Source organism: Bos javanicus, chromosome 4 (genome assembly GCF_032452875.1).
Source record: "Bos javanicus breed banteng chromosome 4, ARS-OSU_banteng_1.0, whole genome shotgun sequence".
Taxonomy (NCBI): domain Eukaryota; kingdom Metazoa; phylum Chordata; class Mammalia; order Artiodactyla; family Bovidae; genus Bos; species Bos javanicus.
Window position 1 is genome coordinate 8,157,216 of NC_083871.1, and position 27,786 is coordinate 8,185,001.

General features: G+C 43.2%; 1 protein-coding gene across 1 annotated transcript in view; it reads right to left on the reverse strand.

Annotated features, from left to right (window-relative positions):
• ABCA13 (ATP binding cassette subfamily A member 13) overlaps window positions 1-27,786 on the reverse strand; it is a 351,070-nt gene that overhangs the window by 299,458 nt on the left and 23,826 nt on the right. The window contains exons 12-16 of the mRNA XM_061415367.1: window positions 15,695-20,461; window positions 12,165-13,940; window positions 9,412-9,521; window positions 3,587-3,705; window positions 822-976 (exon numbers count right to left, since the gene is read on the reverse strand). Of these exons, the coding sequence (XP_061271351.1) occupies window positions 822-976; window positions 3,587-3,705; window positions 9,412-9,521; window positions 12,165-13,940; window positions 15,695-20,461 (6,927 nt within the window). The remainder of the gene's footprint in view (window positions 1-821; window positions 977-3,586; window positions 3,706-9,411; window positions 9,522-12,164; window positions 13,941-15,694; window positions 20,462-27,786) is intronic.

A 27,786-nucleotide genomic window follows, 5' to 3' on the forward strand; every position in this document is an offset into this window, starting at 1 on the left:
TTCCCTAAAATTTCTCAGATAATTGGACACACGATGTGTCTGTGTGTGGACACCCATTAATATCACGACACCCCCTGCCAGGCAGGAGGAGGCAGGAGAGTAAGGATGCATAACAAATGGCTTCTCATAAATGCAGAAAGAACAGTTAGGGTAGACCATGGAATGTACGAGAAATGAGGATACCAAAAAGTCAGAGGAACACCATTTCTTCTGGGAATAAGTCACTTTCAGAAACAAGTCCCCAGCTTCCTTTTCTGAGGGTTAACACTTTGAGAACACAGAGCAAAATTAACCCAGTATGAAGGTGCTTTGGAAAATCACTGCCTGACTGTACAGAACATCTTTACTACTATATTGTAACGTTGAATCTTGACATTTTGATTCAATTTCTTGTTCCCCAATAAAGCCAGCCTCAGCACTAATGCTGCTCCTACCACTTACAATTTCAAAAGTTAAAAGTCACGGGAAACTTTGGTGTGGGTGAGAAAATACATGCATTAATATGTACATTAACGGTGTGTGAAAGTGAAGTTGCTCAGTCGTGTCTGACTCTTTGTGATCCCATGATGCCTACCAAGCTTCTCCGTCCATGGGATTTTCCAGACAAGAGTACCGGAGTGGGTTGCCATTTCCTTCTCCAGGGGCTGCTCCTGACCCAGGGATCGAACCCCGGTTTCCCACATTGCAGGCAGATGCTTTACCCTCTGAGCCATTAACGGTGTATGTTATACATTATTGCCTGAGATTCATAATTTACTAATGCACAACATCGTCCTTATGAAGAGAGAGACTGAGGCAGCTTGGGCCCCACCAGGGCATACGTGTGTGGCTTGGAGGCCGGCCCAGACTGGCATTCACAGTCCTGCTCACTGGCATCTTCCAAACTGCTTCTGAAGCTTTCCAAGGCTCTGGAGAGATTCCTGTGAAGGCCTTCACAGCTTAGTTGATGGGGAGAGGTCCATATCTTTTCCAATTCCTAGAAAACACAGCAGTGATACAGTTGGAGACTGTTGGCGTGAGCTCAACCAGACACGCTGGCATCCTTGCCGAGCATCACATGGACCGTCAGTCTACTGTCTACACAGCTGTCAGTCCACCGTCCTCACTCTAAGGAAACAGGGCAGAGGAGACGGAGAATGTCTGATCCTGCCCAACTGCCTGGGTGCACACTGCAAGGCCTTGGAAGGAGCCCTTGGCTGGGAACCAGGAGAGCCTTGCTCTGCCTGGCCCTGCCATTTACCCAGCGGACACAAGGGCATGGCAAGGACCAGCACTGCCCAGCTGAGAGCCTGAAAACAGACACTGTTCAAGGAAGGTGCCAGGCCACTCTTTGGCAGGGGAAGTGGGTGCTTGGAGAAGCCCCACGGAAGAATCCCTGGTCTGGGCCCTGACTCTTAAGACTCCATGGACACGTTATCAGCATCTTTTACAAGCATAAACAGCTGTATAAAAGACTGATCATTTTATAAAGTATACAATACCTATAAATTGATAAGAATGTAAAATACCTATAATTCATAAAACTAACTGGCAAATATAACTTCACTTAAAATATAAAATGACCCCAAAAGCAGGAGATCACATGTATTTATATGTACAGACACATATAAACCTATACACACTTCCCTGGACTCAGCAGTTCTGCTATATATCATTTTTCCTCCAAACTTAACACTTCTAATTTTGTATTGGGGTATAGCCAATTAACAATGCTGTGGTTGTTTCCGGTAACCAGCAAAGGCCTCATCCATGTACATGGATCCATTCTCCCCAAACTCCCCTCCCATCCAGACTGCCACACATCACTGGGCAGAATTCCCTGTGCTATACAGTAGGTCCTTGTTGGTTACCCATTTTAAGTATAGTTCTGCTGTATATCATTTATTTCACATCATCAGAATTGATTTATTTCATCACCCAGTTCTTCCTGATGTTGCAAGCACAGTCCCAGGTTGTGTGGATTTGGGGAAATCTCATCTCATGTAACTCACGCATGCTCAGTCACGTCTGACTCTCTGTGACCCCGTGGACTGTAGTCTGCCAGGCTCCTTTGTCCATGGGATTCTCCAGGCAACAATACTGGAGTGGGCTGCCATTTCCTTCTCCAGGAACTCTTCCTGACCCAGGGATTGAACCCTAGTTCCCTGCATTGGCCAGCGGATTCTTTACCACTGAGCCACCAGGGAAGCCCCTATCTCATGTAAATCAACACATACTATTTTTTTTTCCTTCAGCTAAGACAGCAAAAGAGATGATGTATTGTACACGTTACGTTCAGCCACAACTGAGAAGAGAACTAGCCCATAATGTCACAGGTCCAGGGCAAAGGGACTGCTTTGATACAAGCAAGCTGAGTCTCTCAAAGGTGGTTGAGGAGATCAGAATGGCCATGGAGACCATTCAAAGTTCCAGATCCACTGAGACAAGTTCTGGATAGTAGGCATGCAGTCCAGCAGTTTGTCCCAGCGTCCCTGGCCTCGGGCTTCCCTTGTTCCTGCCTCTGTGGCTGCCATGGGTGTACACGTCTGCTTGGACCTCCGCCTCATCTGTTTTCTTTTGCACAATGGCTTCTCCTTCCACTTCACTCTCATGGCACAGAGGTTTCTCCAAAGATGGTGCTAAGGCTGAGAGAACACATTACATTTTAATAACGCTTCTAAATATCTTTCTCAAAACTGCCACTGATCACTCTCACAAAGGAAAGTCATCAATTGTTCAGATGATCAGAGAACTAACAAATGTGTGTTCCAAGCAAGTTAAATGTGAAGAATTCTGAGATGTCAAAGTAGAGAGTCCTGGCCTCTGAGTCCCTGCCTTGGGATTTCCTGGGCACAAACGAACTCTGCATGTGATCTGAGCACCAAAACGCAAGTCCCCTAAAGGGGCCACCACACGGAACCTCTGAATTGTGGAGCAAGGAAGACGAGAAGCCTGGGACCGGTGGTGTTCAGAGCACGAGGCCTTGGCCGGAGTCTTGTCCATCTGAGGCCTGGGGAGGGTGGGGCTGGGCAGTCCATCAGACCAGACTATTCGCTTCCTACTTGGTGGCAAACTCACGCACACATGGCTTTTCTCCTCTGCCCCCATGTTCCTTCTGCCTGCCAGACTCTCGGCATGACCTACTCAAACAGGCTACATGACGTCACTGAACACAGGATGGGGAAGAGACCAGCAGTAGCAGGCCCACTGTGCAGATAAAAGAACACAAACCTTCTCAGACAAGAGCAAAACATGCTAAACTAATTAGGAAGTGAGGAATCTTGAATGTTTAGTGTCTTTGTTTTCAACTTTATTTTACCATATATAATTGGATTCTTAATGATGTCTATGTTTAAGAACCAACTTGCAAAACTCTTAAACACTTAACAACCAGCTCTCCCAAGCCTGTGCCAGCCACTCAAGCAGCAGCCGGAAGACCTGGGGGAGGAGGTGTGGACACCCAGTCTGCAGCCCTGACTCCCCACACAGCTCTGCACCATGGTCCCTTGTCTTTAGGACCACGCCAGCAAGCCTGGAACAGGAAACTGTCCTGCACGGGCCAGTCATAAGGAATAGGGAGGTCTCTGAGTCATCAAAGATGCCAAACCTGGTAGTGGTCGTGCCCCAGAACGACCGCTCGCAGGGCAGCTAACAGCAGAAGCCTCGCCACGCTCTGCTCACAGTGCAGAGCGGCACACAATACGTCCTTCGTCAGAGAGTGGTTTTCTGCAGAGGAAACACACAGAGAAGCCATCAGTATGCAGTTCTCCTCGGCTCTCACAAAGGCACTGTTAAAAGGTTCAAAATGACTCAGATTCATAAAGAATTCTAAAACTACCAGAAATGAGGGGGACGCTGCTCCTTTTAAGAGTCTCAAATGCAACTAAATAAACACTGTTTTATTCTGGTCTAACTGAAAGTATAGAAGTTAAGATATTTCTCCCCCAGCCCCAAACGGCCCCCGTCTTCGCACCCCTTGGGCAACGTGCCCCGGCACCCACTTTGCCCAGGGCAGTCTTGGTTTTCACCAACGGGCCTGGAGTAGCGACAGGTAGAAGGGCCTCAGTCTGAAGGTGCATCTCTCGCTTGTTCGAGCTCTCTCACTCACACATGCGTGCACGCGCGCGTGCGCGTGCACACACACACACGCACACACACGATGGACAGCAGGCCCCCACCGTCCACCCTTTAGATGCGGCATCCTGGGAGTACCACCTGGCTCCTCACAAACCCGACTGTCAGTCACACTCAACACCTCTGGACACTGTGCCTTGTCCAGAGCCCCCAGGTCATGCCCAGGACTGGGTGACACCCTGACAGGCCTGTCCCTCGCCACTCCCTCCCCCCAACTCGCCTCCACCCTGGGCCACGTGCTCTTCCTAAAGCAGGCAGCTGGTGAAGGAACCTGCGGCTCCATCTCACTCGCTCTCGGCTCCTTCCCCAGGCTCCTGACCTCTTATCTTCTCAGGACTACAACTGCCTTGCTTCCCGGCTGCTCGCAACGCTGCTCAGCGCAGCCTCGCGACCCACCCTGCTGAATCACAGAGGGCTCCACTGCGCATGCGCAAACCTAGCGCATCCACAGGCGTGCAGCCCCTGGCTTCACACGTGCTTCTGTGTCTTCACCTTATAGCAGATGAAATGTATTCTCACGAATAACAAAACTTCTGTCACTTTCACATAGGGAAAAAAAAGAAGCAAAAGTCCTGCTTCTTACATTTTTACATTGTCTCTCAAAAATTCTTTTTTTAAAATGGTTTTGAACTGCAGACAAGGTAGAGTGCATAGAATAAACCCAAATTCACACTTTTCAGAAGCAGACCACCCAGTTTATATTTTCTCATTAATCTTGCTATTTCTCTGATTTTGAAACCCAACATATTATTGTTAAAAATACAAGTAATCTCTTATTAAAATGGAAAATGAATAAGGTAAGGTACCAGTCCATTCTGAAGGAGATCAGCCCTGGGATTTCTTTGGAAGGAATGATGCTAAAGCTGAAACTCCGGTACTTTGGCCACCTCATGCGAAGAGTTGACTCATTGGAAAAGACTCTGATGCTGGGAAGGATTGGAAGCAGGAGGAGAAGGGGACGACAGAGGATGAGATGGCTGGATGGCATCACTGACTCGATGGACGTGAGTCTGAGTGAACTCCGGGGGTGGGTGATGGACAGGGAGGCCTGGCGTGCTGTGATTCATGGGGTCGCAAAGAGTCGGACACAACTGAGCGACTGATCTGATCTGATCTGATCTGAAGGTATATGAAGCATCCAGCATGTATCTTTGAGGACAAATGTGTGTGTGCTTAGTCACTCAGTCATGTCTGATGCTTTGTGACCCCACCAGGCTCCTCTGTCCATGGGATTCTCCAGGTAAGAACACTGGAGTGGTTGCCATTTCCTTCTCCAGGGAATCTTCCCAATCCTAGGGTCGAATCCAAGTTTCCTGCATTGCAAGTGGATTCTTTACCATCAGAGCCACCAGGGAAGCCTTGAGAACAAATGGACCCTCTGTTTTGGAGATGTAGCTGCCCCACCACTGACACTGTCCTGCAGCTGCCCAGGAGGCTTGAAAATGCTAACCTCTGTCCCCTACCTTCCAGGCCCATTCCTGCTGCACCTCACTTGGCCTCTGCAGACCTGCCCCCTCGACCAGTCCTGGCTCTTCCCACCTGCTACTGGCATTCTTCCAGCATTTGGTCACATCAGGCCACCCCCATGCCTGGCCCATCTCCCTGTCCGGACCCTCTTCTCTGTTTGGTCATCCCTTCTATGCCTCTCCACTGAAGAGGGACTCTGACTTCTCCCCCACACCCCAGGCCCTGGGCAAGTCACTCACACTCTCTGGACCTTTGTTTGCCAATTTGGGAAACCAGATCAAACCAAGTCAAAGGTGACTACGAGGTCCCTTTTGGTTTAAGAGCTGTCAAACTACACACCCTGTTCCCAGGCAGACTTTCCTAACGTATTTCAGGTACTAGATCCAAAGGACAAAAATGTTACTTTCCTCATGGTGTTGCTGAACCTAACTCTGTGACACACCAATCACTGCTTCATTGTCAACAGTCACTGTCACAGATCTGACTGTGTTCCCTCTGTGTGACAGAAGAGGACAACTTGCCCATTTTGGCCCATTCTACCCCAATACCCTGTTGGCTAGCGTTTGTAACTTCTCTGGGCCTGTCACTACAGAATGGAGTGACAACCTAATAAGGAAAGTGGAGATGAAGTTTGAATGTTACTCATGCTTAAGTATGACATGCTTGGGTTTTCTTGAAATGAAATATAAAAATTAGAAATTAATCTTCAGTAACGAAGTGACTCAAGTGTGCTATATTAATTTAGCAAATGCAGTACAGAATGGCAAAATTCATATAAATTCAAGTATTGATGAATGTTTAATTTATTTAAAAGCCATTACATTAGCTGACTATAAAACAGTGAAATAATTATGCTTTAAAGTGTGGCTGGGTTCACTATGTCAGATAAGCAGCCACATTTAGAGTGCGAGCTCTGCATGTGAGAATATCTGTCAGCCACCCAAAGGTGAGCCGAGGTGCATAATACAGCAACAACACTCATAACATCTCTGACTGGAAACAGAGATTTTTCTTTAAAGAAAAAAATAAACCTACATGACAACTGGGATTTCATTTATAAAATGAATTCACCTTGCCTCCCAGACCAGCCTCACTCCTCTCCTGCTCTGCCACTAAAAGATTCATCGATTCTTGGGTTTAAGAAGGTATTACAAAAGAGAGGTGAGTGAGTGGATCAAAGCTAAGCCTGTGTTAGACCCTAAGTTACCCTTTTTCGCTACAAACAGCTCTTCATAAGCTGTGGGATGATGTCCCCACGGTGGGCAGGGTCACCCATACTCAACCTGCCCTCTTAACAGAATCCAGGAGCAGGCCTAGTACATGCCAGGCACCCATGCATCCATGCCTCACTGATTTCATCCTCTCACTTGGAAATAGCCATGAGCTCCAGCCTCTGTGTCCAGCTCAGGCCAGCCTGTGTCTGCAGGCACTGGACCCCGGCCCATTTGGTCTGGAAGCCCTGGTCCTTCCCCTGCCCCAGCCACCATGATTCAACTTAATGTGAGATCAAAGTTGACATCTCCCCTGGTGGCTCAGATGGCAAAGAATCTGCCTACAATGCAGGAGACCCAGATTTGATGCCTGGGTCGGGAAGATCCCCTGGAGGAGGAAAAGGCAACCCACCAGAGTATTCCTGCCTGGAGAATCACATGGACAGAGGAGCCTAGCGGGCTGCGTCCATGGGGTTGCCGAGTCGGACACAACTGAGCAACTAACACTAACACTTGATATGCTGGGTCCTGCCCCAAATGAGCCTCTCCTCCCAAAGCCCCAGCCTCTGCTGCGCACACCCTTAGTCAACCCCCTCCAGGCCCTAGATCACTGTCGGTGGCGGGTGTGGCCACTCCTGCACTGAGCCCAAGCAACCTCTGCAGGGTGTCCTCCAGTGCCACACAGCCACACAGGGACACCTGGGCCTGGACACTGCCTGCCAGGGCCACATGTTCCCTCCAGGATGTCAGAGCAAAATTCACAGACCACGCTCATGCAGGAGTCCCAGGGGACAGAGACTTGAGCCCAGGAGGGCTGCTAACACGTGCTCACGTGTTCACTCACCAAGCATCTGCCAGTGGCTGCCGGCTCCAGTCCCCACATTCAAATGCAGTCACAAGGAGCCCACGGGCTCACTGCCCAGAGGGCACAGCTAAGGGGCCTGACACAGGGCCACCAAACCCAGGCAGGGGTGCTGAGAAGAGCTTCTCAGAGGACATAACGCCTCACCTGAGAATAATCATCTAAGTAATTACAGTCATCAGAGAGTAAGTCAGGAGGAGGCAGCAGGTGTCAGGTCCACCTGGGATGACAGGGAGGGGGCAGAGCTGGCCTGGCAGGCTCCACGAGGGACCCAGGGCTCATGGCCTGCTCCACTGACCCTGGCTCCTCTCTTCTCCTGATCAGCCCACCTCAGCTTCCCGGTGTCCTCCTCTGGGCTCACACCCATCTCCCCAACATCCCTGACACCATTGCTGTCAAGGACTTTAGGCCCGACTGCACCAAGACAGCTGTGTGCAAAGACTTCCCTGGTGACCCAGTGGTTAAGACTCTGTTCTCCCAATGCAGGGGCACAGGTTCCAACCCTGGTTAGAGAACTAAGATTCCACATGCAGCAGAAAGTGTGAAAGTGTTAGTCGTTCGGTCATGTCTGAATCTTTGTGACCCCATGGACCGTATCCTGCCAGACTCCTCTGTCCATGGAATTCTCCAGGCAAGAACACTGGAGTAGGTTGCCATTCCCTTCTCCAGGGGATCTTCCCTACCAAGGGATCGAACCCAGGTCTCCTGAATTGCAGGCAGATTATTTACCATTTGAGCCACAAAGGAATGTGGCCAAAAACACATTGTTTTAATTAAAAAAAAAAAAAAGAGGTCTGGGTGCAGCCTCATTTAGGAGCCTACGCGTGAAAAAGCAGCAACATGCATGCGTGGGTGAATACACTCCAGCAGCACTGTGCAGTCTATGGTCCAAATGTGCTCTGAGGCCAGGGTTCACGTCTTGGAAAAAGATCTAAAAATCACCCAGGAGCCCCACGAGGCAGCTCGTGGTACTTTCCTTCCACAATGGTATGCCAGGGAAATGTCACTGAAATCTGTAGTAATGGATTTGGTAAGAAGGATCTTAGATGAATGAATTCGTTTACAATGTAAGTAGCAATGACTCACTGTCACAGACTCTATGCTGAGTATCATGGAGACAGAACTGAATGAGTAACAGATCCTGTTCTCAGTGAAGTAGCAAAGAAATGCAGGAGAGGGTCCAACAAACTTAAAGACAAGCACTCAGTGCCAGGACTTCAGAGAAAGTGTTCTAGGAGTTGAGTCACTGCATGGACCACCCAGCACCTGTCAGTAGAGTGATCTTCCACGCCAGGCACTGGGCACGCGCAGGAGACGGAGACACAGTTGCTGCCTCCAAAGAACATTGACTCGGGCAGAGGAGGGAGACTTAAGAAATAGGAGCCTTAATACCACATTAGATAGAGGTCAACTCAAGGTCACCACAAGCAAACAGGACGCAAATGGGATGCAGGCATTCCTCCTGGAAGAGATGCCCTGGCTCCAGCCAGAGGGCGTGGCTGAAGTTGAGGCCGCAGAGACAGGGAAGCACATTCCATGAGCAGAGGCAGAGCTTGGAGCAGGGAGGGGGATGTTCACCTTGGCTGGAGGTCACAGTGCTGGGGGCAGGGGGAGAGGAGGTCCTCAGGGTCTAGGGAACCTGGCAAGAAGGCTGCAGTTGAGCCCAAGAGTAGCTCAAGGGCATCCAACCATCTTGTGGCCAGTTGAGCTCTGGAAACAGGCGGGGACCAACCAGCCCTTCTCCCAAGAGCAGCTCACCTGCAAGGAGGAGGAGCACGTGCTGGGCCAGCGTCTCCATTCTCCACAGGGTCACCACAGCATCCGGGGGCTTCGGGGACTGCAGGAAAGCCTGACAGGTATCCAAGACACTTGGGGGAAACAGACAGGAATATTAGAGGTGAAGACCAGCTTCTCTAAGTGACTGCATGTGTAACACTTGTGAAAGAACCATCCCACTGCTGGGCCACTCACTCCACAGACATCAGAGGACACAGCCGAGGAGACAGTAGGTCTCCTGTTTTCATTCAGAGCATCATTTTGTTGCCAACAATCCTGGCATTCCCTCCCTACCAGAGGGGTTCTCTGTCTTGGACTTTTTGTATCTTCCTCATCAAGAAGGCAGTGATCAAAGAAAAGTAAAGACAGGAGATGGCATCACCGACTCAGTGGACATGAGTTTGAGCAAGCTCCGGAAGATGGTGAAGGACAGGGAAGCCTGGCATGCTGCAGTCATAGGGTCATAAAGAGTCACTGAGTGACCGAACAACAACAAAAAGACAGGGAAAAAATAGTGGAAGGAAGGAATCACTAAAGTGGAATGAAACTGGGCACTGTGCCTTGGATGACCACACCCAGCCAGATCACAGCCCACTAGTTTCCAGTCTTGGGGCCACGGTGTAAAGTACCTCCATGAAGGACTGGACACTTCAGGGTGAAAGCCAGGACTGGTGGGGAGCAGGGGTTGCCGGAATCACCTCCAGCTCAAATAAAAATTCGGAGACAAGTGTCAAGTCAGACAGAGTTTAGGATCAGAAACAGTGAGGCTCTGAAAGCCAGCATTCAAATTCCAAGGCACTGCTATTAATAGCTCTTCATGCCAATAAACACCTGCTTCACTATCCAAGGAGAGACCCTTCCAACTTTTTAAGAAGGAGTGGATTCAAGGTGCAGCCCTGTGGCAACAGGGATAGAGGACAGCAGGTCAGGCTGTCTGGCAGGTGAGTGAGGGTTCACTTTCCATCTCCCTTTGGGGCTCACAGAACCATCGGTACCGCGGAGCCCACAGACCACTGGAACCGTGTGTCACACACAGAGAGGATGGGCCAGGGCACATCTGCTCTCGCCCACATCCTTGGGCAGCAGACAGCCTCCAGAGCATGACAGCCAATAGCACTGGGCCTTCCAGGAACCTGCCATTCCCCTGACCCACCATTCAGGCTGGGCGGCTGGTGCTTGGGTGTGGGTCAACCACATGGTCTTGGATGGAATCTGAGGAGGGGTGAAATCTGGCCTTGCCCAGTGGGCAGTTACCACTGAAAGTGCAGACTTCTGTGTGACTTGAGTGGTGCCAAATCTCTATTTCCATATCAAGTAGCAGGACCGTTGGCTGCCAGAGCAGGGGACCAGAAATGCCAGTTAGGTACCTAGTCTTGGGATGTGTGAATAGAATGAGAGGTTTTTACTTTTGGGGAAAATGAATGGAAAGATTTGGAATAAATTCAAATCATATTTAAGTGCTGACTAGTCAAATAGCAAGCAGGGACTGGGCTTGAATCATTCCTGTGGAAGCCAGTGTCAGAGGGAGAAGAAGGCTGAACTCAAAGACCACATCCCTGTGGTTCTTCCCTATGTTATTCCAAAGCGTGATTGAGATGAGGTTGATCACCATTCTCAAGTAACTCCCTAGTTCTCTGCTGTTTCATGACAGGATTTCATGCAAAAACAGGATGATGAGTTCTTTCCCTTTGTATCTTGAGGGAATTATGAGTGGAATTTGGGTTAGAATATAAAAAGTCTGTTTAAAAAGTTCCTTATTTATAGGAACATACATCATGAGAAATGCTGGGCTAGAAGAAGCACAAGCCGGAATCAAGATTGCCGAGAGAAATATCAATAACCTCAGATATGCAGATAACATCACCTTTATGGCAGAAAGTGAAGAGGAACTAAAAAGCCTCTTGATGAAAGTGAAAGAGGAGAGTGAAAAGGTTGGCTTAAAGCTCAGCATTCAGAGAATGAAGATCATGGCATCTGGTACCATCAATTCATGGGAAATAGATGGGGAAACAGTGGAAACAGTGTCAGACTATTTTTGGGGGGCTCCAAAATCACTGCAGATGGTGACTGCAGCCATGAAATTAAAAGACGCTTACTCCTTGGAAGGAAAGTTATGACCAACCTAGATAGCATATTGAAAAGCAGAGACATTACTTTGCCAACAAAGGTCCGTCTAGTCAAGGCTATGGTTTTTCCAGTGGTCATGTATGGATGTGAAAGTTGGACTGTGAAGAAAACTGAGCGCCAAAGAACTGATGCTTTTGAGCTGTGGTGTTGGAGAAGACTCTTGAGAGTCCCTTGGACTGCAAGGAGATCCAACCAGTCCATTCTGAAGGAGATCAGCCCTGGGATTTCTTTGGAAGGAATGATGCTAAAGCTGAAACTCCAGTACTTTGGCTACCTCATGCGAAGAGTTGACTCATTGGAAAAGACTCTGATGCTGGAGGGATTGGGGGAAGGAGGAGAAGGGGACGACAGAGGATGAGATGGCTGGATGGCATCACTGACTTGATGGACGTGAGTCTGAGTGTACTCCGGGAGTTGGTGATGGACAGAGAGGCCTGGCATGCTGCAATTCATGGGGTCACAGAGAGTCGGACACGACTGAGCGACTGAACTGAACTTATGCTTACCCTGGATCAGTGTGATTCCTGCCTGCTTCTGTTTTATAGTTACTGTGGCGGGGGAGGGGTGGTGCGGGCAGGCAGAATAAAACAAATTGGGTGTTTCATTACCTTTGATCAATCAGCGAGACCCTCTGCCAGTATTCAACCAATGCGATCAATGCCTTCCGGTATTTCTCAAAACGTGATAATGGTTTGAGGATGTTGGGAATGTCAACCAGCTCTTTCTGGGTCTTCTCATGCGTTCCAGTGGTTGCATGAATAAAAATTTCAAAAAAGGGCTGAAGCAAAGTGCTCATGGAGTGCATCCACTGAGAGCTGTTGAGGAGAAGCTCTTTCTTCACGAGAGCTATTTTCCTCAGCAGGGTCTGGATCGCTTCTTGGAGTTGCTGCTCAGTCACGTTCTGAATCCAAGAGGTGTTAAAAAGTGACGCTTCACGGGAGGCCTCTGCTGCTGTCCTGATGAGTTTCAGAAGGTCATCTGGATGCGGAGCCAATGTCAGCAACAGATTCAAAACACCCCTGTGGTCCTTCCCTGTGTCATTCCAAAGCGTGACCGAGATGAGGTTGATCACCGTTCTCAAGTAGCTCCCTAGCTCTGTCCTGTTTTGGGACAGGATTTCACGCAGAAACAGGATCACTTCATGAGTTATTTCCCATTTTGTATCTCGAGGGAAATTATGAGTGGAAGTTGGGTTAGAATATAAGAAGTCTATGTGGCTGGTGATGTTGTTTATAAGAACTAAGCAATCAAGGATTTCTTCCCATAAATTGACAGAATCCACAGAAAATATTTGGGCCCCATTTTTAAATGCAGCCAGGAGACGTTCCACGTCTCCCAAATTGATTTTCACAGAAGTTAAAAAGTCAGCTATTTCTTCCCTAATATCATAAAGATGTTTGGACTGGTTCATGTATGTGAATATGCCAGATGACATATTGAGGATATCTGAGTCTTGGGAAATATTAGGCTTAACTCCAATCATCCCAAAGGCCAAGTCAAGAAATAGCATCAACAAGTCATCTATATTTTCAAATATTAAATGATCTGCCTTTTTTAAAGTAATCATTTCATTGACAACATTTCGAGCACTTTGTAGCAAAAGAAAATAAAGAGTGTCAAAGAATTTCATGGTGTCATTGGCAATGGAAATGAGATGAGTTTGAAACATGGTGGCCACCTTTCTTGCGATTTTCTTGGCTAACTTAAGAAATTTCACGGTGGAGGTGACTGACGTGGCAAGACCTTTCATCTCTACACCATCGTCGGCCAGCATGGTCAGAGTGTCAGACATCTCCAAGAGTGGGTCAAGGGTACAGTTCCCTCCACCTGCTCCTGAGATAACACCCAGTAAGTGCCTGGTAATTTCTAATGTTGCTCTGTTCCTTAGGGGGAATGAATTGTTTACAAAGGAAAGCAAATTGGTTAGATTTGCAAGTATAACTTCCTGGAGGGAAGGGTACAGCACACGGAAGTCCTTAACAGGAGAGCTTAAAAGAGTGTCCATGAAATATGCTAACACTATGGAGGTTTCTCTCACGAGGTGAAGAGCTGACCGGAGATCTTGATTGAGTTTGAAAAGGTCCTCAGAACTGTTCATATGGGAAAGCAACTGATTCAGCACCATAAGAAACTCCAGATCATTTTCAGTCTCGTTTTTCATTGATGTTTCCCTTAGAAGAGTGTGGAATAAATCTCCCAGGAGCTGCAGTCCTTGATGATTATCAAAATATAATTCTCCATCATCTAACGTAAATGAGTTCTTTATTAGATGATACACAGTCTCCTTTAAAGTTGAAAAAGCGCTCACCAATCTATCTTCTTTCATGGAGGTGAGAAAATGATCGAGTTTCAGATTTTCTAGAATTTTATCCTTTGGAACAAAACTGTAAATATATATTTTTTAATTTCATGGTTAGTAATGAAAAGAGTGAAAGCTTACACAGTGGCCCCTTGAACAATCCAAAGCTTATGGGCACTAAGCCTCCACATAGATTAAAAACTGTGTCTGCCATTCCCTACCCACGGATTCACCCAACCATGGATTGGGTAGTGCTGTAGCATGTATTTATTGAAAAAATCCAAGTATAACTGGGCTCATGAGGTTGTTCAAGTGTAAACTGCAGTGATTTCTCAGGGGCTTTATAATAGTATTATAGGAGGATAATACTGAAAAATTGAAATGTTACAATACATTCCAGATGAAAATTAATGTTTTGTTGCCAAATAATGAAAAGAGTGGGTGGGTTTTATGTATCAATCCATTGCAAAGCCTCAAACCTAACAACTTAAAGAGCCGTGCACTTTTGCCTTTAGAAAGGAAAGGAACATGAAATGATCAAATGGGATGCTCAGGGTGGGAGGGAACATCCTTCTGAATATCTCAAGTCCTGGCAAGCTGCTTGGCTTAGTGGCGGCTAGCTGGGCCACGTGACAGCCGCAGAGCCCTCTCCGGTGTGTTTCTGCTTTGCTGGGCTTCACAGGGGGTCCACTTACGAGAGTCAGGATGCCCACATTGTATCATTGTAAACACTAGGGTAGGTGCTGCTTAGGGAGATTTGTCAGATGTGACTAAAGACCCAGTCAGTGCAAAGGTATGTGGCCCTGGAAAGGCTGACTTCATAGATGGAGGGTCTTCGAGATGGTTAGGACCTCCTGGGCTCTAATGGGTGAGTGGTTGGGCATGTCCTGGACTGGACATATCCCATTACCCCCTGACCAGCCCTTGTGGATGGGAACCTGCAGCCCCTATCTGTGGGACAGGCTCTATTGTTTCCTAATGGCCTGCCCTGCTGATTCTAGGCTCGCTGAGCCAACCCCAGAACTGCAGAAGCCAGTCCTGGTATGAAATCTTTGTTTTCGTTCTGCTTCTGAGGTTGACACCTTACTGATATAGATATCCTAGATAAATGAGAATTTCCCTCCAGTCTTTTCATTGGCAAGCTTAAAAGTGGATGAAAACATAATATATGAAAAAATATAGTGTGACTATCAGTTTTAAAATGTTGGAGTTTTATCAATTCCAAATATAAACATCATAGTAAACTTATCAGAATGAAAATATTTAAGCCCTTCATTCGTAATTAGACAGTTCATGCCTTAATTCAAAATATGACCCTGATTTATATCCATCTGGGCTTCCCACATGGTGCTAGTGGTAAAGAATCTGCCTGCCAATGCAGAAGACATAAGGGACCTGGGTTCAATCCCTGGGTGGGGAAGATCTCCTAGAAGAGGACATGCCTAGAGAATCCCATGGACAGAGGAGTCTGGTGGGCTATGGTCCATAGGGTCACAAAGAGTTGGACATGACTTAGCACTTATACACACACACACACATACACACTGCATATATCCATAAGTGTATATAATAATTTTTCAGTTCCATATAAAATATAATTTTAACAACTATTTTCATAATCTAAAATATAATAAAACATAATACTATAATATATACATTTGTATACAGGTTTATTAGTTAGATGACAATCATCAAAGATACTTTACCTTGGTTTTTCCAAAATGTTCATTAAGACAAAATTCAGTTCAAAGATCATTCCAAGTTTTCGTAGAAGTTCGAGGAAATAAACTGGATTGTAATGTACAACTACAGGTGCTTTACAAGCAAAAATAAACTCACCTTATCTCTGCAAAGAGATCTTTGTGGATGTCTTTTAGCAGAAGAAATATTTTGTTCCCAGAATTTTCCTTTGGTAAAAAGAAGAATGTTTTCAAAAGCTGTTCCATGAAACCCACTCTGCTTCTTGGAGGGAGAACGATTCTCTTACCATTTTCTGATTGTGTGTGGTTCAAGACGAGGTTAATGAGATTCATTATTTGAAGGTCAGCATCACTTAAGTTCAAGGCTGCTCCTTGAGAACGCTCAGCTAAGTTATTGATTGAATTAATTAGGAAGCTTTCAAAAAGCAGCTGAACAACTGAGAAATTAGTTAGCTGTTCTTGACTTAGCAGACGAGTAAGAAGGGCAACATCAAAATTACCTTCTCTAGAAACATTTTTGAGATAACCCAAAAAGGTAGCAATGTCTTTAGTCACCAAAGCGATATCATCAGTTGAACTCTTGTTAGCCGAAAGAAGAAATAATGTTTGTATCATTTTGGAGTAATCTTCATGTGCAAATTTATGAAACCAGTTTTTTATGACCAGTAAAAAATCTTCAATAATTTCTAATGTCTTCAATGATGATAAATCCAGGCTTTCCAAAAAATGAGCAAGTGGTAAGGTTATGTTTTGAAGAGCCACTGAATTAGTCCTTTGTATCATGTTGTCAATTTTAGAATATAGGGGTCTGATACTAAAATTATGGGTTAGATCTTTCATGATTTGTTCAAACTCAAGCCATTGTTTTTCCAAGTTGTAAGCTGCTTTGCTTTTCTTAATAAAACATGATAATGCTTCTAAACTACTGCCTGTGAGGTTTGCATTCAGCAATGTCATGAAAGGAGAAACTAGCGAATTGGTGCTGTTTACCAGGTTCTCCTTCCTAGAAAGAAAGTCTGTTATCCTTTTCAAATGAAAGGAAATATTATACCGAACAGATGTTTCTGCTCCTTCATCCACATTAAGAACCTTGTTTAAACTAACTAGTTTTTCAAGAAGGTTTTCATCTGATGTGACTTTCGTAAAGTTGAAGTTTTTAAATTTTTCTATGATTGGCAAAGCGACTTGCTTTATGAGATGACCAGGACAGAGCTCAGAGATGCCACCACTGCTCTGATTTCCAGAAAGCTGGACAAATGGTAACACCTTATGCCAAAACTCTTGCACAGATTTCACAAGTGGAGTTTTAACGTGGAAAACTTCACACAGCTCTAGAAGAATGGAACTCCAGTCCATTAGTTCATGAATTACACAGGCTACTTTCCTAGTTATTTCCATCTGTGAGCTTTCATTCAAACATTGTGAATCATCACCATGGGGAGACAGGTGGAGGTGGTCAAGGATACTGGCTACTTTGCTGTAAAAGGAAGATGTGAGCTTATGAGCATTACAGGCGTCTGATCTTGGGTTCTGCTGAAACCCAGAAGTTGTATGATTCCAGCACCAAAACACAGGAAGACAAGTTAATGTCTCCGAAAGGATGCCCGGTTGAGCTGATACTGATTCAATTGTGTCCATAAGAGTTTTTATCGCAGCAGTGAAGTCTTCCTTGGTGACATCTGACAGGTGTATGCCATGGAGGAGTGTGAAGTTGTAGACATCCCTGAGGGCCTCTGTGATGTTCTTGTCGCCCATGCCCCGCAGGAGCCTCATGGCATGCGGGAGCATGTAGTACACATCCACCAGGGCATCAGCACCCTTTTTAGGAAACAGACGTGAGAGCCTCAGCAGGTGGTTAATACTCCAAGAATGTGAGCTGTCGACAAATTTTTCCATTAAGTCAACAAAGAAGTTGATCCCCAAATTGCTAGCACCTAACCTGCTGATGTTCTTAAAGAAATCCATCATGCTTTCACTAATGTGTTCAAGCTGATCTACTAGCAGATATATGTCTGTTTTCTTAACAGTGTGCAGGACAGAAGTCATCTTCTTTAAAATTTGCAAGTCACCTGGCTCTTGTGGAATATTGTGATAAGCAGAGGGTTTTAGGGAGTTGAACAAATCCTTCATGAGTTGAATACTGAGACCCACAGCTTTCATTACTTCTTGAGAAATTATTTTGGGTGAACTTTGGAGATCGTGAGATAAATTGAAGGTAAGGTAACTAGCTAACTGGTAAAATGAATTGCCTAAGCTGTGTATATCCTTTTCCTTTGGACTGGTAGCAATTATGTTTAAATTTTTTTCAGCTTTATATGAGGTGTTATTTTCTAGGTTGTTAGGGGAAATATCTTTCACAAGATTTTGAATTTCCTTCCCTAGAGCTACTAATTGCAGCCAAATATTTTGAAATTGAAGAGGCATTTCATCTGACATTTCTATGGGTTTTAGAATTAATTCAGTAAAATGTGTCCAGTTAGATTGAGGTACAAAATCAAAGTCTCTTGAGACGTTGTTGATAATCATCCTTACTTGGTTTGTGGAATCATTTAAAAGAGTTAATAAAATCTCAAAATGTGGTACCTTTTCTTTTCCAAAGACTGCGGTGAGTAGAACATTTAGAAAGTCTGTCACGTTTTTTAAGTAAACATTCACACAGTTTATATGTGACCTATTCAGTGAGCAAGGCTCCATCATTATATTCAACATCCCAGTAACAAGCTTCAAAGTAGAGTTCAGTTTGTCTTTCACCTCTCTGAGACTCTGCAGAACACCGTGAAGATGGCCTTGTGAAAAACTGGAGTTATACACAGCACACAGGTGGTTTATAGCGCTGACCCACGTGGCACATCCTTTCAGTCTGCTAACTATGTCCACAGAGGAAAATGTGGAATTCAACATGGCCAGAATGTGGAATGCCCTCTGGGAAGAATTTTCATACAATAAACCATCTTCCAAGATAAACTCAGTGACATTTTGGAAAATGTCAGCACAGGACAATAAATCTTGGTTGTGGGACATATTTTTAAGAAATAATACCGTGTCTCTTAGGTCGGTGATGACACTTGCAAACTTTACTTCATAATTTGTGAGGTTCCTTAAGAGAAAGTGATTCATCAAATGTACACTTCTATCTATAGATGCTGAGGTATTGCTCAACTCAATAAAAATGTTGAGCAGAGAATATAAAAACTCTCTGCTCGTGTTGGTATCTAGTGACTTCAGCTGACTCAGGGTAGTTTCCATGGTGAAAAGGGATTTCTCTATCTGGTCCAGGTTAAGCAACTTTACTAGAACGAATCCATCACCTAGTGCTACCCAGAGATCCCTGAGATTCAGGAAATCATTCCAATCACGAAAGCCATCAGTTTGAGTTACATTCTTAAACAAATGTAAGATGAGTCTAGCAGGGTGATGGTTGGGAATTACTTCCTGACAGCTTGTAGGAATTTTCTTATGACTTTCCAGTTCATCCAAAAGCTGACTGAGACCAACACGAAGAGGAGTGAAAACGTTCGTGTCCAGCTGAAATATCTGAGCTATGTGTCCACAGACCTCGGTCCACGTGTGAAGCCACAGAGTGGTGCAATGAAGAGCTGTAAACTCGTGGAACTCACTGCCATCTGCTGGGAACTTTGAAAGGATTTGTGCCCATGGGAGGATAAATGGAGACCCATCAGCTGGTGAATAATTTGCAGAAGAAATGCTTTTATTATCCAGAACAAAGCATTCATCACCCAGCAGGGCCTCTGCTGAGCCATTAAAGAGTTGACTCACATACTGAAATACAGAATTACGAAAACCGTCATCCACCATGAAGAGGTGCTTGAGGCCTCTCAAAGTAGCATGGATGACTTCCATTGCAGGGCCCTCTGTGGACACCAGGGATTGGGCTTGAAGCTCCAAAAAGTTAAAAATTGAAAGCAATTGTTGACAGTAAGGTACTTCAGAAATCCTCCCGAGGACCCCTGTTGTCTCATATAAAAATGAAAATGCTTTGCTGATGTTTTGGAAATTAAACTGCTTTAGGATATCCAAAATGTGTTTTGAGATTTGCATAAGGAGAAAAAGCAAAGACTCTCTGCTCTGAATGCTCATGAATTTATACATATACTGGTGAAATGAAGAATAAATTTGCAGAAGTAAAGCTGAATCTTTGTCCTGGAAGACATGTAGATATACACAAGTCAAAATTTTCTCAATGTCTTGTTTTTGAGGTTCAGAAAGGGCTAAGAAAAGACTGGATGCGTTCCTCATAGCATAGAGTGTGTCCACAGTTTCTGAGACTTGTTCCTGGCTCAGAAATCCAAACTCATAGAGACTATTTATTATCACTTCAATTACATGAACAAAGTCCATTTTCATGGCTGGTGATTGAGGCCAATCTGAATGAAACAATTGGGAAAAGTTAAAGCTTTTCCTATGAATCATCTCATTTTCTGAATCAGACAAATTTGCAAGTGCAGGCAAGAGTCCCAGTTCAGCTCTCTTTTCTTTTGAAGCGCCATGCATCCAAAATGCCAGAAACTTGGGGTTCATGCCCAGAAGCATTAACTCCACAAATCTCAAGATATTTATTGATTCCTTCCTTATCCAGAAACTTTCATGAGTTTCTATTTTTTCAATCATCTCTTTGCTGACTTCCAGAAGTTTCTGAGTATCCATGCCAGGTATATCTCTCCCTAAACTTGCTGAATGATTTAGCCACAAATGACTTGTATTTAGAGTCATCTCAGGGACAGATGGGAGGTTATAGAATTTGAGAATACTGGATAAGTTGAATGGATTAGGCAATAATAATTTCTCCAAAAATTCCATAAAAGATAAAAGGAAGTTTATTTGTTCATCTTTATGGGTCTGCAACTTCTTTTCCATCACTAGAAGTTCCTTTGTATAATTTAAGACCCTACAATATTAACAGAACCAATTCAGTACCAGAAAAAAATACCTTTAAGAAAAATTCAACTTATCAAATTTTCAGACAATATGCAGTCTTGTTTACAGGAAAACATAAATGAAATATTTACTAGGCAATATATTTTCCCACAGAGATTAAATTAATGTGAACATCTGAAAATGTTTTAGAAATCTACAATGTAGTTGCATACTTTTAGCTTAAATTCTGCTTCTTGCACCAAAAACAATGCATTTTAAAGTTATTTTACTCAATGAGTTGATACGCATGGTCATTAACGTCTGCTATTTATTCTAGAAGAATCTTAGCATTCAATTCCTTATTACATCTCAGAGTGTCCTAGTGATAGAAGTTGTCCAAATGGCAAGACAATTTGCCCCTGTATGATCCAAGGACAAGTGTTGAGATTTCTCATTCTAAAAAGCAATCACAGTGCTCTGTAAACAATGCTGTACTCCTGACTATGAGAAACTTATTGTTTTAGATGGTATAAAATAAACTTCTCCTCCAGGAGTTTATTTTTACAACACAAAGAGGTCTCAAAGGAGCAGCTCAGCAATTATGACAAATCTACACTTACAGTGTGAGTCTTCACTTGAAGGAGTTACTTCTCAGACTCAGGAACAACACACCCACTTTTGAAGTCCTGGGGCTGTGTGTTCTGGACTCTAGGAAGGAAACTTGTGCCTGTGTCTACCACACGTGCATTCACAGCCCCTCCACCCACAGGCACCAGGCAGCCCTCTATCAGCCCACCAACACTTCTGCAGGGAAACTTCAGAAGAGGCTCAGTGTGTGTGGGCAACAGACCCTTAACACTTAAGTCTGGGACTTCCCCAGCAGTCCAGTGGTTACAACTTCATACTTCCACTGCAGGGGACACGGGTTCGATCGCTACTCAGGGAGCTAAGATCCTACATGCTGCAGGGCAAATAAGCCCACATACCTCAACTAGAGAAAAGCCTTAATGCCACAGTGAAGAGTCCCCAAAGCCAATATTTTTTTTAAGTTAAAAAAAAAAAACAAACACTTTAAGTCTGCAGAATGAGTTGTGCTGCCAACCATAAGAAGAGCTTCAGTTTTCAGAGTTTTTAAGATTTCAGAACTGTGGGTACAGGATTTTGACCTGTTTGGGCTATTATTGCCTTAAAGGGTGAATTACTTTCTGAACTTCCTTAATTCTATAATCCTGTGTGTAACCCAGCCTGGCATAGAATAGAGAGAGGATGGATGAGATGCAGGAATAGTTTTCCTCTCTCAGAGCTGAGATCTGAAAGCAGAAAAACTACAGGCTCAGTTTAGTTTACTATTGTTTGTAGAACAAAGAGCTGCTAGTTTGAACCACAGAACATTGAAAACATTTCCTGGAGAAAATTCCATCAGGAAAAAGAAAGCTCGACTATGAAGAATTTGAGATAAGCCTTACTCAAATCCAGCCAGGCAGAGAAATACATGCATGAAGAGATTGTGTTATTGGTACAGAAGAATGCAGAACGATCTTGTTTTTCATTAGCAACTGGAGGTCATGAAGCAGTAGTAGTCGGATGACTGAGAACCGAGTCAGAACTGCTGCTACTAGTAATGATGCTGCCTCCCACATTTATGTCACCTTACAGTTTATTAAGCACTTTCTCGACTATCATCTTAGTTCATTCCTACAACAGCCCTTTGAAGTAAACATCATTATTTCCATTTCATAAGGAAAGAAACATTTCAGGATTTTTTAAGTTAGCAAATTCAAACTGCTGTTGTACAGCAGGAACCAGGTATGGGCTGCGTTTTCTCATTTCAGGCTCAGCTGTCTTAATATTAGTTGTGCTTAGTGTCCATTCTTCTTCATCCATTCATTAAGTCAACACCTAGGTACCTAGCCCCTGTCATGAAAGATGGGCTCCCGTGGTGACTCAGATGGTAAAGAATCTGCCTGCAATGCAGGAAACTTGGGTTCAATCCCTGGGTCAGGAAGATCCCCTGGAGAAGGGAATGGTTACCCACTCCAGTATTTTTGCCTACAGAATTTCATGGACAGAGAAGCCTGGTGGGCTACAGTCCATGAGGTCACAGTCAGACACAACTGAGCAACTAACACTGCTACTACTATCATTAAAGACACTGTGCCAGCTGCTACGGATCTACAAATATAAAATTAAAACATGCTCTTGGAGCATCTAGACTAGTTTCATTGCTGGCTTTCTGTGTTATTAAGTAGTTAATATCTTCAGGAAAGTGAGGTATTATAAACCTAACTCACGTGAGCAAAGGGCTGATTCTCCAGAGGGTCTGTCCCCTGCTATTCCTCCTGTGCCCACTAATAGCTGAGCTTAAAAAGCTTCCCAGGATTTTTCCATCTCTGTTTATCAGTGATATTGGCCTGTAGTTTTCTTTTTTGTGTTGTCTTTCTCTGGTTTTGGAATCAGAGTGATGATGGCCTCATAGAATGAGTTTGGAAGTGTTCCTTCCACTACAATTTTTTGAAAGAGTTTTAGGATAGGCATTAGCTCTTCTCTAAATACTTGATACAACATGGAAATTTACATTACCATCTGTAAAATAGATAGCCAATGGGAATTTGCTGTATAGTTCAGGAAACTCAAACAGGGGCTCTGTATCAACCTAGAGGGGTGGGATGAGGTGGGAGATGGGAGGGAGGTTCAAAAGGGAGGGGATATATGTATACCTATGGCTGATTCATGTTGAGATTTGACAGAAAAGAACAAAATGCTGTAAAGCAATTATCCCTCAATAAAAGAATTAATTAAAAAAAAAAAAAAGCTTCCCAGAAGTGATGGATCCCAGTGATGGATACTTGTTATGGGATGCTTGTTAAGCTTTGACCTATACCAGAGCCACCTATAGAATTCTTCCTATCTATAGAAATCTGAGTCCCACACATAAGCAAGATTTAGCATGTCTGGGGCAAAGTTCAAGCACTTGTATTTTCAGCAAACTTTACAGATAAATTTTATCCATTTCCAAGTTTGAGAACTACTACTCTAAGGCAAAGCTTCTGTCACATCATGTCCCAACACACCCCACAGACAATAACGTGTGCTTTTAAACTATACACAGTATCCATGATTATATATTAAAATGTCCATTTCAGTACATGCACTGAAACAGTATAGCAGTATATAATCTGGCAGGTTTGGTCCAAAGATCACTTCTCTCCCAAAAGTCTCCAGAACTTCAGACTCTTAAATCATTGACCCCCAGTGTAAACTCTAAGTAAATAGATAAGACTATTTTTCAAAGAATGATTTTTTTGTAGTGGGGGGATTTTATAATAAACTACATTATCAAATGGAAATCTTATTCCTCTAATTTGTTTCCTTTCAAAATCCATGGAAACATGAGTTATATATTCTATTATACAAATATTTACTGAGAATTGAATACATATGAAAGACTATCAACAGCTAAATCAGGATCTCATGTTTTAAAGCAAGCGTTTTGTTTATTTCAAATAATAGTCAAGTCAAGACCTAGAAGTTGAATTCTGAAAACTCACCTGGACATGGAAGCTGTTGGAGTCCTGAACAAGTTATTCAAAAATGCAAAATAATTATCACTGATGCTTTTCCAATCCATGTTTTCTTTATAACAAGGAGATTCCTCAGAGAAACCTAAATAGAAAGGCATTTCATATATTGATTTCAAATTGGGTAAAAGGTCAAGTCTAGTAAAGTGAAAAATGCTACAGTGTCTCAGTTAACATGGTTGAAAGTATAACAAAAGAGGATTAGAAGTCCTTCTCATTTGTCTTCCACTTGCGGCCAAGATGAGGTACCATTGGCCATCAAGCAATGTAGGACAGAGACCCACGAACCACAGAAAATAAGCAAGGTGAGACCTTCCAGGCTGTGACTCAGACAGCAGGAACAGAGCTGGGGCCTGGTGGGCGTGCTGAGTTCAGGGGAAAAAGTTTAGGGTCCAAGAGATAGCAGAATTTACAGGACAGGGGAGCAGAACTAAGGAAGCGAGTTTTCTGCCATCTGCCCTCTCCAAGTACACAGCTGAGGACAAATTGATCCGTGCACGAGAAGGGGCTCCCTGAGACCAGGGAAAGACCCACACCAAAATTAAAGATTTAGGAACTTCCCTGGTGGTCCAGTGGTTAAGAATCTGCCTCCAGACACAGAGAACAGACGTGCGGACACAGGGGTGCAAGGGAAGAACAGAGTGGGAGGATGAAGAGAGTAGCAGGGAAACATATACACTACCATGTGTAAAATAGACAGCCAGTGGGAATTTGCTGTGTGACTCAGGGAACTCAAATCGGGGCTCTGTGACAGCCTGGAGGGGTGGGATGGGGAGGGAGGTGGGAGGGAGATTCCAGAGAGAGGGGACATACGTATACCTGCAGCTGATTCATGTTGATGTATGGCAGAAACCAACAAAATACTGTGAAGCAATTATCCTTCAATTAAAAAAATGTATTAAAAGAAGAATCCACCTGCCAATGCAGGGGACACGGATTTGATCCCTAGTCCGGGAAGGTTCCACATGCTAAGGAGCCACTGTGCCAGAAGTACTGAGCCTGTGTTCTGCAATAAGAGAGGCCACCACAGTGAAAAGCCCACACACCAAAACCAGCAAGAACCCCCACATGAAGCCACAAAGACCCAGCACAGCCAATAAATAAATGAACAATTCACTGGCCAGTGATCACACAGGACCAGGAAAAAACTTTGAACCCATTAATCAGTCTGGAGTGATCCATGATGTGTTAGACATTGAGGATAAGATGCAAAAAAAAAAAGGGTCGTGACTTAGTAATGGGATATTTACAACCTCTCTAAGCACTGCTCTAGCCCTGCCCAACAAATCTTAAAAGTAAGACCCTAAAGGATCAAACTATTTCAAGCAATGTTTTCAAGAAAAGGAAAACAAAATAACAAGCACAAAACAAGGTTAAATTCATAATATTTAGCATTCAGTCAAAAATTACAAGGCATGCAGAAAAGCAGGAAAAGGTGACCCATAACTAGGAGAAAAATTGATTAATCAAAACTTACCCAGAACTGACAGAATTCAAGTAGAATTAGTAGATAAGAGGACTCATCACATAAAACAGTTTATAATACTTAGCTTAAAAACCCCAATTAAAGGGCAAAATTTGTCAGGTCAGACAAAACTAGAACTAATTATATGTTGCATGTACAAAATGTACTTGAAATAAAAGACATAAAAACTTAAAAGTAAAAAGATGAAAAAGACATATCACCCTACATTTTCAAAAGGAAGCTTTCAGATGAAGTAGATGTCAGATGATAGTATCATTGTTATTCCATAACCATAAAAGCAACAATTAATCAGGAAGACATAACAATTCTAAATCTTTATGCACATTATAACAGAGCCTCAAACCATATGACACAAAAACTGATGAAATACAGGATAAATAGACAAAGCCACAATTATAGTTGGAAATTTCAATAGCTCTCTCCAAATAATTGATAGAAGACAAAGACAAATATCAGGATACAGATTTCTACAATACTATCAGATAACATGATCTAACTGGTGCTTAAAGAATGCCCCACGTGACAACAACATTGTACATATTCTTTCCAAAAGTAATGGGATATTTTATAAGATCATCCATATTCTAGACTATAAAAAATAATCTCAATAAATTTAATAAGATTAGAGTCATACAAAGAATGTTCATTGATTAACTAAATTATATATCAATGACATAATTATATATCAATAAACATAATCTTTGATATTAATTTCTCATTTTGATAATAATTTCTCATTTAAATACATTTTTCTCTACAATCACCTCCTGTATTTTTTCAGTTTTTTAACTTTATTGAGGTTTGATATAGATTTCTAACATAATTCCACAGTGATAAGAGAATAGACTCTACATGATCCCAATACCTTTAGACTATGAATTTTTGCACCTTGTTTTATGTCCCTATCAATTCCAGTATCTCCTACTTTATAGTCTGAGAAATTGAATAGAATTTATATTCTACTGTTGTGTGAAAGTTGTATAAATCTTACTTTTGTTGAATTGGTTCATAGAGCTTTTCAGGTCTACAATATCCTTCTACTTTTCTGTCTATTCAGCCTATTAATTTCTGAGAGTTTGATATTGAAACTTCAACTAAAGTCTTAATTTATCTACTGAAAAGATAATTGTAATATAGTGAAACTTTGTTCTGTATTTTCCAAGTTTCCTATAAATGTGTTATCATACTTCCATAATTTAAAAAAAAAAGAAATCAATGACATAAATATACCTGGAAAACAGCTTACAGGCCAAAAAGAAATCAAAAGGTAAATTAAAAAGCACTTTAAAATTTTATGAAAATGAAAGTACAGTATACTAATATTTGTGAGATGCCATCTAAGAAAATGTACTTAAGAAGACATTTATACCATTAAGTTTCTGTATTGGAAAAAAATAAAGATCTCAGTTTCCAAGTTAAGAAAAGAGAAATGAAGAGTCATTTAAACCTGCAGTAAGTAGAAAAAAAGAAAATCTTAAAGATCAAGGTGGGAACCGAGAAAATAGGAAAAAGAAAAACAATGAACAGAAAATGAACAAAACCAAAGGCTTCTTGTTTGAGATCAGTAACACTGACAAACCTCTGACAGAGGGATCAAGCAAAAAGAAAGGCATACGTTACTGAGAAGGGGTGTGAGAGAGGCAAAGAGTTTACAGATTCTCTAACATTCAGAGAGCAACATGGGAATCAGGGTTCCCTCCACAAGGTGGAAAACCCATGTATCATGTGTAGTTAGCCCTCCAGATCACATCCCCCATATCTGCAGATTCAACCCACTGCGGCTCACACAGCACTGTAGCATTTTCTACTGAAAAACATCCACGCACAAGTGAACCAGTGCAGTACAAACCCATGATGTTCAAAGGTCAGCTATATTATGAAAAACACTAAATTAGACATTTTAGATGAAAGAGAAAAATTCCTTAAAGACACAATCTACCAAAGCCCATGCAAGAAGAAATAGACCATCTGAATGGCCTTTAGCTATTAAATAAATTGAATTTGTAGTTTAAAATCTTCCTACAAAGAAAATAAAAGGCCCAGATGGCTTCACTAGTGAAATATACCAAATGTTTAAGGGAGAAAAAATACACAAACTCTTACAAAAAACTAAAAAGGGGAAAACACTTTTCAACTCATGAGGCCAGGATCACTCTGATAACACAATAAGATAAAGATATTAAAAGAAAGCAAAGCTACAGTCTAATATCTATCATAGCACAAATGTAAAGTGTTAAATAAAATTTTAGCACATTGAATTCAATAATATACAAAAAAGGTTTACACCTTACC